Consider the following 13,911-nt stretch of genomic DNA (forward strand, 5'->3'; position numbering starts at 1 on the left):
ACATCAAAATGTATCAAAAATATCTTAATTTTCACCCTGACAAAAGGTATATTAAAACATAGCAGAAGAAATATGAAAAAAAATTATTTCACATAAAAAGCAAATTACAATACTTGTTATACTAATCAGTAATATCACATGATGTGGGGGGATAGAAGCTTAACTGCTTGAGACTCCCGTAGTAAGACAATGAAAACAATGCTCATTGCTATGTAAATGGTACACATCAAATCGTAAAAATTATCATATAGCAGAAAACAATAACCCAACAGTTCATTTTATTTTATTAGCATATCACAAAGTGGACGGCAATGAGTTATCATGCAAAAGTATTCACGTAAACATTAAACATTAAAACATACTTTCTACTACATGTAGATACAAATTTAGAATGTGTAATTTGATGCATGAATAAATTAAACACATTTCTGCAAAGACACCGCGTTATAATCATCAATCATTCTTTCTACTGGTACATTCATGATGCTTGCACTTCCAAAGGAAATACCCAGTCTATTTGAGAGTACCATACGTTAAGAAGACCGCACAAGATTAAAAACATATTAAAAATATATATAGATATTTACAAAAATAACCACACAGCGAAAGTAAGGGTTTACGCTTTGCGAATATAAGTATTACATTTTGGGGCCGTAGTCAAAATGTGTATTATGGTTACAGGATATCCCAAACGTACACTATTTAAATCCAAAGGACATAATCTCTGATAGAACATGTTGTGTGTCTCTCTGATTCTCTATGACATCAAGGTTCACTCTGTGTTAATCTTCATATGATTTTTATAATTCTTTGTGGCAGACTTGCCAATATCGTAGGAAAACATAAGCTTATTTCAATATATCGATGATAAAATGGAAAGACAGGTACAATGTTTGAAAGGTATGGTCCAGATGTTTTTGAGATGAATAAGTTTGATCCTAATAATTATAATTGGTTGTGTGCAAGCACGTTGCGTGTCATTTATTTGGCGTAACGTGTAGATTACCATCGACCGGTGATGAATGCATGGTCATTAGTAAAATATAATGACCGGTCATTGTTTTGGGATGACGAGGATTCATCAAAATAAATAGGATCTACTTTGCATTCTGATATAAAACTTTTACAGCACATCATTTTGCTCTGGCATTAGAATAATAAGACACACATTGATTTCGTCAAAACGCCTTTGGCTTCGACTCGGGCGAAAAGCTACAAAGGTCCTTCGGTTATGTGAATTATACTAATGCCATCAATGATCATGATTTGTATTATTGTTTTTTTTTTACTAATGCGTGCTGTTTTTTTTATGTATAGTTATACATAGGAAGAAGTGAATTTCATGTTATTTTCGTTAATTTATTGCATGCCTCTATTACCTTAAAGTTGTGAACCCCTCGGTAGACCAGCAGCACCATGATTGATGCTACTGAGTAGGGCCATCCTCCCGTTTTCATATATCAATTCACACATTTCATTTTATATATATCGTTGCTTGTTTTTAAAGGAAATAAACTCATTTCAATTTTTTAAAAAGTTGACATGTTTTACGTGAAACTCTTATTAAGCATAATAATGCCATTTATTGTATGTTTATGAATTAGTTAGCACGAGTGAACGGGCCCACTTGGTCGGCTCTTTAATCCCAGAGATATTTCGAGTCACGATACATTTGAACACGTGTCTGAACACTGGATGTTTCCAGGCGTACACGATTGGGTTGACGCAGCTGTTGAATGCGATGATGGCGACGGTCATGGGACTTACTTCGTGATCGTCAGGTACAAAGAGGATGACGATGGACGGTGTCACACAGAGGAAGAAGAGGACGATGATGATCAGCATATTCGTGGTGATCTTCGATTCGAGCTCCCTCTGGCGTTGTGCGAATTCTCCTTTGACCGATTTTGGCTCGTCGCGGACACCAGGTGCCTTCGAGGTATCTTCAATCGGACTGTTTGTCGCACCGCTCTCAGCACGCTCCTCAGATCCTATGCGACGCAGATGGTGCTTTACGTGTTGGTAGATTCTGACATAGCAGATAACGATCAGGACTAGACACATCGCAAGCCATGCCCCTGCTGTGTACGAGTACGAGTTGCCTTCGACATAGGAGCATATACCTTCGTCCAGTCCAAACTTGGCAAGTCCCGAAGCCGCCAATATGACGTTGAAGCCGGTGACCGAAAATGAAGTGACGCCGATCATGATCACCGTGTTCCTGTGCGTGTATAATCGATTGTAATCCGTTCTAGCCTTGGTTATCATGTAGAATCTGTTGTAGGCTATGAGAGCTAGGATAGTCACGCTCACCCCCATGAAGAGACACATTGCTACCGCCGCAAAGACACATACCCTGTCAAAGGAGACCGATCTACTCAACCCGACAAGTGACACAACCTGCACGGGTAGGAGAAGGCAGTTGAGGAGGTCGATCACCGCGAGAACGACCACGAAGATATTCGTGGTCGTCTGCAGTTGGCGGGATAGTACGACAGCGGCAATGACCATGATGTTCCCGACCACCCCTAGGAGGGATGTCGTGGCAAAGATCCACGCCGCTATTATCCTTTGAACACTCATATCAGATGGGTCGTTGGTGAAGTTACTCGTAGACGAAAACATGATCTACTTTAGATGTGAAACTCCAATTAGTTTGTGGCCTTTAATAATATATATATCTCAACCTATTATGGTTGCGAATGTACAATCCCGAACTTTAGTACCAAGACTTCACTTTTAATCATTTAGCAGTTTTCATTTCGGAAATCTTCCGCTGACTAACGTCGTTAACTAGCGGGAACACGTTGAAAAATATACATTATCAGCCAAATTCTACATGTACGATGGATCTCTTGCTCTGAAAAGACTTTTTTTGTTCAACGAACCTCTTTCAATCTCAAGTGCAGAGGGAAATGAATCATGCATGTGCGTGTTTGCGACGATGATGAAACGATGTTCGATGTTGGATGAAAAACACAATTAGTAATTTTGCGCTATTGATTGTTGAAATTGATACAATTATATCGCAAAAGGCATCTATAGGTTAGCAAACACAAAGAGGTAAATTTGAACATTTTTAGTGTTTGAAGGTTGTTTGAGCAACTTCCTTATTTAACACCTGATGGACGCCTACCAAAAAGCTTGAGTAGCACGAACGTGATGGTGGGGAATTGAGTAATCTATATCTAGAAACGCAAACTTTAAGAGTGATCATAGAGAAGGGTAAGAGAGATACAGAGAGAGGCACATAGAAGAGATGTATATATCAATCAAGTAAAACCTATAAATGAAATAAAATATCGTAAATGAAGTGGCGTCAAAACAAGGAACTGTATTCCATCATTAAATTGAAGGTTTTACTTGATTTCTGGCACAGCGAGTGACGGTCATCAAGTATTCATATATATATATTTTGTGGGGCTCTTGTAGAAACAGAAGTCAATCACACGTCCTTACACAAAGAAACTTGGCCTGGAAATGGGTCAATTTAGCCAGTGTTTAACTATCTGGAGTGACTCTGTATTTATTATAGGTTTGAGAGAAAATATCAGGCAAATAGATTGTGCAGTGATCATGGTTATGGTTACCATATCATTAAAATATAAAAATTGCCTCCTATTCAATTCGCCACCAGCATAACATTTTACAAAGGTGCAAACGTTATAATGGTTACTCAACAGTTATATAAAGTAGTAAAAGCTTTTGTTAAGTAAAGTTTTTAAAGGTACTGTGCTTTTCCACTGCCATCCTGATGTGTCCATAATTTTAGACAATATAACAATGCAACTCGAACAAGCAATTCGAACAATTATTTTTGTGTCTAACACATTTCGGCATTATATAGTTTATTAAAAAAAGATAGGTCTCTCATTAATCATGGGTTCTGAAGGGCTCCCTCCTCTTCTGATTTCGACCAATGAAGCTCATGTATATAGAGGCATACAATACCTTCTCATTTTAAAAGGGAACAACTTCTATTGTCATATTTGTTCCTTTTTATGTACTTTGCATTCATGTAGTAAAGTGTACCCCTGTATGAGCCATCCAATACTTCAACAACGGTAATAACCCCAAACCCCTAAAGGTCGGACAAAGAAAGTGTTAATATTGCTGAATATTTTCAATAATTTTCAATAATTGGTAATGTTTGGGCAACAGCGTGGCTCCAACTACAGATTGTTATTATTTATATGAATATACAAAATGACTAATGGTTCAACTATATAAGTATACAAATGACTCATTGTTTGACATAAAACAAACAGAATATTTAACATGACTATCAATGATGTTTATGAGGCTACGAGTGTGTCCGTGCAGGTCTCCTCTTAGCATGGGCTAGGGGAATACAATCATGGCAACTGGGATCAGTTGTACGGTCTGATAAAAAGTGATCAAATGTTACCAGTCCCATCACAGAGTTGTGTTTCATACGATCAACGCTAGGCGACGCATATGATTTCATTATCATTGTTCGGTTACGTGTGCAGTCCTTCGGAGCGATCGAGCCCATTGAGTTGGTTCTTTGATAAGGTTGATCTTTCCACCAAGGATACATTTAAAGACGTGTCGGAACACGGGATGCTTCCAGGCGTAGACGAGAGGGTTGAGGCAGCTGTTGAGGGCAAGGATGGCGACGATGAGGGCGCTCGCGTCCTGATCACCGGGCAGTACCAACGTCAGAATGGACGGGAACACACACATAAAGAAGAACACGATGACGATGAGCATATTGACGGTGATCTTAGATTCCAGTTCCTTCTGGCGCTGCGCAAACCCTCCGTTAGCCGTCTTGGGTTCAACAGTCTGACTGGTGGCCGGAGAATCGGAATTCTGCTTCATTGACGCAACATGACGCAAATGGCGCTTGATGTGTCGATAAATTTTGACGTAGCATACCAAAATAACGACAAGAGAGGTTATTAACCATACACCAGACATGTAGGTATATGAATTACCTTCGGCGTGAGCGCATATGCCTTCATAGTATCCGAAGGTTGCAGTTCCAGTTGCCGCAAGGGCAACGGTGACAACGGATACTGCGCCACTTATTACTAAAAGCATTGCTACCATCTTTTTCTTGGTGAAGAGTCGTGTGTACTCTCCTCCTACTTTCGTGATCATGTAAAATCGATTGTAAGCGATCAAGGTCAATGTGGAAACACTTATCCCCAAGAAGACGTAAAGACAAACCGCAGCGATGGTACAAACCAAGTCGAAAGCAACGGATCTTCCGACCCCTAGGAGGGACATCACTTGAACAGGCAAGAGGAGGCAGTTGAGGAGATCAATGATGGCGAGGGCGACGACAAATATGTTGGTCGATGTCTTGAGTTGTTGAGACAGGGAAACGGCCATGATGACTAGAAAGTTGCCAGGGATTCCGACCAAAGATGTCGTAGCGAATATGGCAGCAGCAATAATACCCTGAACACTGATCTCGAAGGTGGTCGTTGTGTTATTATCAAATAATGGCATCTTTATAATGGTGGGGGTAGCAAAGTACTCTGGCTTAAAGAGATGTTTTACAAGCCCGTTGTGCTAATAGCTGTAGCATTCCACATTGATGATTCATACTGAAATAAAATCATCATTATTGGAGCTGCTTTTCCAGTGTCTTGATCAAGGTTGAGGTTAGAGCTCAGTTCAGTTCACCGAGCGTATAAATTTACTTTTGCGTCCTTTTCCATGGTTTCAGTACTGACATTCACCACTGAAAAATCGTTTGAACCGTTGTGTTGGTTACTTTGACAAAGAAGTTTGTTTAGATCTCCAGAGCGCAAGACATGGTAGGAAATAATGATATGACTTTGATGAAGTTCCTTCATTCGGCCTCTTGCATCTTTATCGTGTGATTCCTGATTCTTAGGATGACCTGATTGTTCCAAAATCACAATGATATTCTATTCGTCCAGGGATGCTCTACCACATGTCACTATTTTCTGCACCCCTCTACCAAGCTTCATAAGAGAGGTACTCGATCTCCAACTCCTTTAAATCTTCACGGATGACTTGTAGGTGCACATAGTTCTAGTATTCTAGATCGAGACACTGTGCACAGTGTATAGGAATACAAAAATACACCAGACGGTGGCCTGAACTGCAGGAGAAGAAATCTCTGAAGAAGAACAAGAAATCGAACGATAGCCACTCCCTTCAAGGTGATCTATACATAGTGGTCAGTTTCCCGCCATAAGTATGAGTCCTCTGACAATAATTGGAGAAGTACGTTTGGTGACCTGCACCCGAATCGAAATTACAGTGATCATCTAGTTCTCGATACTGCCCACGCCACGAAGATTCACTTTGTTCATAGTAACACTGAGAAGAGTTCCTGAAAGGTTAAACAAAAATACATTAAAAAATAATTGTAGTTTATCGTAAAATATAGGTTGATGAATGCTTTATAAGAAAAACGATGTAGAGTTATTATACGGACCGGCTATTTATGGTTTCATATAATAAATTTGGGAAGTTCGGGCAAAAGTTATCATTCTGGGGATGATGCCTTGAGTGCTTGATAAATTATTTGTCACCGTCATTTGTCAAAACGGGGGAAAAGCCCCATTGACATTTTAGCTGAATCGGTCACGGAATCAATACAAATTAAGACAACAAAGCATGATGGAAAATATGGTTCGTATAAACTCTATAGAATAAAAATCGGAAAACAAGATCTGTTTGCTGAACTAATATCACCAGTGGCTTTTACCATTATGAATATTTCATTGGCACTTTCTTGTCGATATAATGGGGCGAGAAATAACACAGTTGAAAACAATGTATGTCACGGCCTCTGATTCTCTTGGGTTATTATTTATGAATAATAGGCCTGTACCATTATCATTGCCTTGCGTATAATGGTTTTCCATGCATACGAGAGGGCATTAAAATGAAAGATGATAGAAAAAATATCAGCGGGGAAGCGAATCGACTGAGCTTTTCTCAAAGGGTTTTTATATTGTTAAGGCTGAAAAGAAAAGACTTTGTGTATACTCTATAGTATGTGTAAGAGTTACGATGAAAAAGCATCAGTTAAAATTCGTGGTGGGGGACTAGAATCAATCCACCCACTTTGCCCGATTCTTTATGGAGCATTTTTTTTTAAAATATTTATACTCATTTCATCGCACATCTGCAACATAAGGTATAATAATATGACAATAAAATAATAAATACCCGGGAACACCCTGCTGATAAAGAGAGAGCAATTCCATCTCTGTTATCAACGCATTTCCTGTTTGAAATGATAAAAAATATCATTACTCAATAATAACCCTACGTATATTTCTCTATTATTGTGCGATTACAACGAGGAAATTAACACCGCCCCTCTTTACAAATTATACTTTTATTACTGCCCGTAACAAAGGAATATAGCCATTTTTCATCAGCATCGCATTTGGATCTGTTTGTAATAACCAAAACAGCCTTCAACGCGAGTGCATGCACTTATGAAGGGGTTTAGAGAAATGCGCGTTGAAAAACCTCGCTATTCATTTGTTCTCGCCCCAATCCAGACTGATTGCATTTGCTATAGAATTGAAAATGTTTGCATAATAAATGAATTCATTGTTGGGAAAGCTGCTCAAATCAGACAAAATACGATTGCGGTATCAAGCCCATATTTGTATGTTCCTGTATGTTCAATAGTACACAAATCATTCTGCGCGGGCGAGCACATTAAGAGGATACATACACAGGTTTTTTTTTTTAATTTCAAAATATGTGTGAACAAAATGCCCCATATCATTAAAACCTGCATTTCTTTAAAATTGTTCTACAAATATTTATAAGTACCACCATTATTATCATTATTATTATTCTTATTATCATTATTACAATTATTATTATTACTATTATATTCATTATTATCCTAATCGTTATTATATCATTTTCATTATTATTATCATTACTGCTTCTGCTGCTACTACTACTACTACTATTGTTGTAACTATCATTCTGTCCAAAAAGGTAGGAATTATATAGCATGTGAAACCCTTTTCACCTTTTTCTCTTTTCCTGCACACAATTCAGTAATTCAATATTAATCATAATTAAAAACATAGCCGAGGACTGGGGGCTCACTTTAGTTAGTTAGTTGTTTTTTTTGGGGGGGGTGGCTAGATATAAAAGTATATTTTTAAGGAATTTCATTCCACCCTTATTTGGTTCGGTTTTGGGGTAAATATTTTTTGCATATCCTTGCTGATATAAAATGAAGATTGTTTTGTATTTATCTGGAGAATATGCAATCCATTTGAATGAAATCCTTGATAAAACATGTTGAAAAAAGGTGAAGAATCTATGTGTGTGTATGTGATTTAAAATAATGCATAAAATCGAACATAAAGTTGTTGCATACGCCGAGAGTTTAATTTGTAAAGCAAAACTGTGATGGTATTTGAATCAAATAAATTGCATGGATTCAAAATGGATTCGGATCGATTTTGAATAGTAACTAACTAAAGACTGGATTTAGATCGAACATCGAATATTTGATTTTAAAGCTTACAAGCTTTCTGAAATTCAAATTCTATTCTACTCAACCTTAATTCAGAGTTTACCCGGTGGCTGATCACATCTATCTAGATCCATTTTAAATTCCCCTTAATTAGAGTCATCATAAAATGACCGAAGTTAATTTTTGATAATTTGTATGATCTTCTTCTTTTTTCAAGAAATTATCTTGAAATAAGACTTCGATGCTGTTAATTTGCGAGATAAAGCAAGACGACTTACCTTACGTAATTACAAAATGGATCCCGGCTTGGTCGACGAGTTTCAACGGCAACCGGTGACAGCCCGGTGGACACAATATTTCCTGTACCATCCCATTTAACGGTCATCATTCCAAAGTGATGACTTTTTTCCAATCTGCGCATAAGCTTTCATTGATTGTGTCGAAAGTGCTGATATTTTCTGTATTAATGAAACGTCGACTGGCAAATTCATTGAGCATGTTAACACGTTATAATAAAAAAAAAATGCAACACCAAACACTTCCTACCGTGTACAATAGAAGCTAGGGCGTGTTTACACTTGGGATGCCATCCTTCGCTTCTGAAACGTTGCCAAGACGTCGTACCTCTATTTATTCATTTTTTGGTGAGTAAACTGGGGGCGTTTCGTCAAAAATGTTGGTCTGACGAGTTGTTGCATCTGAAAACTTTTCTTCATTTTGATTGGCTGAGAAGCGCTGTTACTATGACAACTGTCGGATGAAAAAGGAATCGTGGGATAAAAAGTCTGACAAGTCCTTAGATAACAAAAAAAAATCATCGGTCGAAATCATTTCAATTCATTTCAGTTCAAATTATTTCATTTCATATTAATTCATTTTAATTATAATCATTCATTTTACTGATATCAATTCATTTTCGATTATGAATTCATTAAGTTCAATTCATATTAGTTCATTTTTTATTCAATTCAATATAATTCATATAAGTTTAATTGATTTCAATTCAATTTATTTCATTTTGATTCAATTCAATCTAATACAATTCAGTTCATTCCAATATAACAAATTTCAATTCAATTCAAGAGATTCGTGTTTTCATACTTTTCACAACTTGCCTTTTTTTAATTCGTACATAATTCCATATAATTTAGGAAACATTCCAGAATTGCGCGTCTTGAGACCTTGCTGAAAACGAAAAAAAAAGCTTTTGAACTAAAATAATGAATAAGCACATATTAAAAACATAATTATCGACGGGTGTGAACGCACTTTGTGAAGAGAACAGGTGGAAGATTTCCTGTCCACTCGCGTTCTTCCCTATACAAAGGGGATAAGATGAATGCAGTGGTAACAGACTTACCTGTGCAAAGTGACACTTATTGGCGTTCCTTACATTACGTGACTACGATCTAAAAATGAGGAATCTTTAGATAAATTCATTGCTATGAATCGTCGTTTTTTCCCTCATATCATATATGGAAGCGCCGTGGTGTAGCGGTTCTGACTCTCACCTTGTAATTAGAGGGTCGTGTGTTCGAATCCACCATGGCCTAGCGTCCTTTTGCAAGGCGTCAATCCACAATTTGCCACTCTCCACCCAGGTGTTAAATGGGTACCCGGTAGGATGCGAAGGCCTATAGTATGCCTAACAACTGAGTCTTGTGACTCTTGTTGGAATGCTCCCCAGGGAGTGGAGAAGGTGCATACATTGTATGCGGGCATGCAAGGATCCGATGACCGGGGTAATAATATATCTGTAAACGCTTAGAGACCTCGTTCCGATGTGATAAGCGCTACATAAATACGGAATATTATTATTATATTCTGCATATGAGCCTATAGCGCAGATAGAGAGATGGGGTGTGCCTGGGCATTTACAATTGAAAATCCCTACTCCACCAACCCCGAAAAACGAAGAAGTGTGCTTCAAGGCTATTTCCATTCCTTTTTCAATTTAAGACATGTGCACAGTATCATAAGCATGCTAATCATGCTGATTGGGTCCCCCCCCCCAAAAAAAAAGAGAAATATATATAAAAAACAGCTCTTTATTCCCCATGATTTCACACATAAGAAACCTACGAACACAAGCTTGTAAAGGGGTTGATATTTCGTTACAAAGTACCGATAAATCAAATCTGAACTTAGTTTTGTTTTAGTGAGAAGATACATTAATCCATTTTCTAAGACAGATTAGATCAAAATCTGAAGCGGAGTTGCGGGTTTTCAGAAACAGAAATATTCATTTTTTAGGCTAGTACGTAGAAATTAATTATTTGGGGGAGTAGTTCTGAATTAGAAAAAAGTGAACCTTTCTTCCGATGCACATTCTGACCAAATACCAAGAAATCTCAATTTAAAATGTTTGAAAATACAAAAAAAATCAAACGTTCATCAAGTACTGTCACATCCACCTTTTACAAATAAACATCAGCAAACACATCGCGCATGTACAAACAACTTTTGCCTCGCCGTATTTTAGTTGGACTCGACTAATTGAACGAGGGGGGGAGGGGGGTCACTGCAAACACTGGACCCTTCCATCCACCTAGCCAAAATGAACGACTTCTCCTCATTTATGCTTTTCTCTCCCTCCCTCCCTCCCTTCCTCTCTTTCTCTCTCTCTCTCTCACACACACTCTCTCTCTACAAATATATTATAATATATAAATACTTTTTTTCTTGTTGGTGAGCGCCGGAATACCCCCCCCCCCCCTTCCCTGATTTTTTTGTTTGTAAACGGGAAATCATTGTCCCAATGTGGTTTCCTACACTCTTTAAAAAGGTTGGGCAAAAAATCCCAAATTTTTAACCATAACTTGGCAATATACTTTCCCCACAACTATTTGTTAAAATCTGTCCAAACTGGGTAATAAAAACCAATAATTGGGTGATAAATTTGCTCAATTGGATGATAATTGCCCAGATTAAATATTGATACATTTTTTACCAACATGCATTACCCAACACAGTGGACAGTACGTTGCCCAACATTTTAACTGTGTAGAAATACCTCTACACCACACTGTAAAAACTGTGGTGTTAAAACTGACACCAATAGGTGTTAATAGAGGACCACACCCTGAGGTGTTAAAATTACACCCTAAAGATTAAACAGAACACCAAAGAGTGTAAATGTAACAGCAAAAGGTGTTGTAATATCACCTATAGGTGTAAAACTAACACCACCAATTTAACACCGGTGTAAAATAATTGTGTGGTCCTCTATGTACACCGGTTAACATCACAGTTTTTGCAGTGCATTATGTATAACGCTCGTGATATAACGGCATGTGGTCTTGTATATGGACTTGTAAGGTTCAAATACGTTTTTTAATTATTTCAAGTTGGTAATTACAGTGGGTATAGATTTGAGGAAGACAATGACATACGCGTTGATTAGATAGCTAGCCTCTTAAAATCTAATGAATGACTGCTTCTATGCTAATTATCTTCGAGTGAAGAAGACTTCAGATCGATAAAAATTTGCATGCGCGGCGAACTCTCAAGATTTCCTTCATAACGGGGGGGGGGGGGGCGATTTCCCACGTAATATTAAATGCTGTACAAAATACCAAAGTCTGATGGACGGGGGGGGGGTTGGTAACGTCCCCGGACTCGTTGCCTATGGAGTGGTTATTAATGACCGACAAGCTCACCAAAGGCGATTCTTTAACGTGTACTTTAACAGATTATGCGGTTGACCTGTAACTTGCAAGCATATAGAAAATGGATCCAAGTATATATATGCTTTCAACGCTAATGCATTGCTTCCATGCTCATGATTTCTTACATTCGAGGAACTTTAAGGACAAACAAGTAGTATCGATTTTATTATGATCTTGTTCATGTTCAAAATATAAAATAAGTAGCCATTTGTGGTCCCAAAGTGATGTTATATACTTTAAAAAGTTCAAGTTCGAGTTCAAGTTTTATTTTCCATTTCCATTATCAACGTTATAAGCAAATACATATCAAACATACATTATAAATATAAACAAATATTAATGAACTATGATAACAATGATTACAACTCAATTACAAGTTCCAAAACATTTGTAAAATAGTTTGAACAGAATCTGATATAAAAATGAGGGGATCCACTAAAAAAAACATTGATTGTAGAGCGTGGATCCCCTAAGAAAGTATGTTAAACATTTAAAAAATGTGACTTATTCGCAAGTGTAAATACAATAAGTTAAAATAGAATATTGGAAATAATGATAAGATGGTGAGTAATAGCGAGAAATAATAAAAAGATGAAAGAGATATGGGACGATACTAAAAACTAAAACGAAATCAAAGACATGACGAACAACAGAGGGGAGAGAGAAGGGATAAAGTACTGAAAGAGGAGCAAGAGAGGGAGCGGGCAAAGATAAGTGGGGAGAGAGAGACAGACAGAGAGGGAGGCAAACACACACAGATTATGTGGAAAGAAAGGGTCAGAAAGAGAGAGAGGGGGGGGGGGCAAGAAAGAGAGTGCAAACGTGGATCAACGAGAGTTTAACTAAATAGCGTGCTTAGACAATATACTAAAAATATACAAACTAATTAATAACTTTGGTAAGACAGTAACAAAAATATTTTAGTTTTCTCTTAAAGGAGTGGATAGAGGGGGCTTGTTGAACATCTTTATGGAGTGAATTCCAAAGTTTGGGGGCGGTGAAAATAAAATTTGTGCAAAACGAGTTCTTAAGATAGGTAGATGAAAGTTATCGGCTTGTCTGGTAAGATACCTATGAAAATTGTTATTTTGATAAAATAAATCATTGATTGCAAAAGGAACCATACTGTTTTTATACATGTACATAAACTGTCCAAGCTGAAATTGGTATAAGTCTCGAATCTTTAAAATTTATAATCAAGGAAAAGCGGATCAGTGTGAGAACGGCGGTGTGAGAATGATATAATACGAAGGGCTTTTTATTGTAATAATAATATTTTGTTAAGTAAACTTTGGTGGATATTGCCCCAAACAAGGATCTTATAGTTGATATATCATGTATATGGTAATATAAGAGAAGAATATAATGTAAGTAGAGAAGTAACAGGAATAAACGTTTTCAACCTATTAATGATGCCTATATTTCGGGATATTGTTTTACAAATATTATCAATGTGGCATTTCCAGGTGATTTTGTTGTCTACATGAACTCCCCAAAATTTATTTGAGGAGACACTTTCCAATTGAAAATCTTCAATAAAAATGTCAAAAAGTAAGGAATCTATGGCATTACTGGATAAAATGTTTTTGTTTTTTGAAGGTTGATTGATAATTTGTTAGCTCTGATCCAATTCAAAATATTAGTTAATTCAGAGTTTATTATGTTAACAAGTGTAAGCGGATCATTATGAGAGAAGAATAGATTTGTGTCAGTAAGAGTTGGTAAAAATACCAATCTTTTGGTGAATTTATGTCCGACGAACATAAATGGTCAAAC

At 37.1% G+C, this 13,911-nt stretch overlaps 2 protein-coding genes across 2 annotated transcripts; both read right to left on the reverse strand.

Moving 5' to 3' along the window:
- Positions 1 to 1,593: 1,593 nt before the first annotated feature.
- Positions 1,594 to 2,625, reverse strand: LOC121427951 (alpha-1A adrenergic receptor-like). Its single transcript, XM_041624527.1, has one exon. It carries the CDS (start codon positions 2,623 to 2,625, stop codon positions 1,594 to 1,596), a length of 1,032 nt encoding a protein of 343 aa, XP_041480461.1.
- Positions 2,626 to 4,331: 1,706 nt separating this feature from the next.
- LOC121428032 (melatonin receptor type 1A-like) lies at positions 4,332 to 9,024 on the reverse strand. Its single transcript, XM_041624607.1, has 2 exons — positions 8,746 to 9,024; positions 4,332 to 6,337 (listed from the first exon to the last, which is right to left on the reverse strand). The coding sequence occupies exon 2, from the start codon at positions 5,479 to 5,481 to the stop codon at positions 4,471 to 4,473; it is 1,011 nt and encodes a 336-aa protein (XP_041480541.1). The 5' UTR covers positions 5,482 to 6,337; positions 8,746 to 9,024; the 3' UTR covers positions 4,332 to 4,470.
- Between the last annotated feature and the right edge of the window lie 4,887 nt (positions 9,025 to 13,911).

This window comes from Lytechinus variegatus, chromosome 14 (genome assembly GCF_018143015.1).
Source record: "Lytechinus variegatus isolate NC3 chromosome 14, Lvar_3.0, whole genome shotgun sequence".
Lineage (NCBI taxonomy): Eukaryota > Metazoa > Echinodermata > Echinoidea > Temnopleuroida > Toxopneustidae > Lytechinus > Lytechinus variegatus.

What these genes read in the sequence shown, in the direction of transcription:
- LOC121427951 (XM_041624527.1), bottom strand. Translation starts at nt 2,625, where the DNA reads ATGTTTTCGTCTACGAGTAACTTCACCAACGACCCATCTGATATGAGT.
- LOC121428032 (XM_041624607.1), bottom strand. Translation starts at nt 5,481, where the DNA reads ATGCCATTATTTGATAATAACACAACGACCACCTTCGAGATCAGTGTT.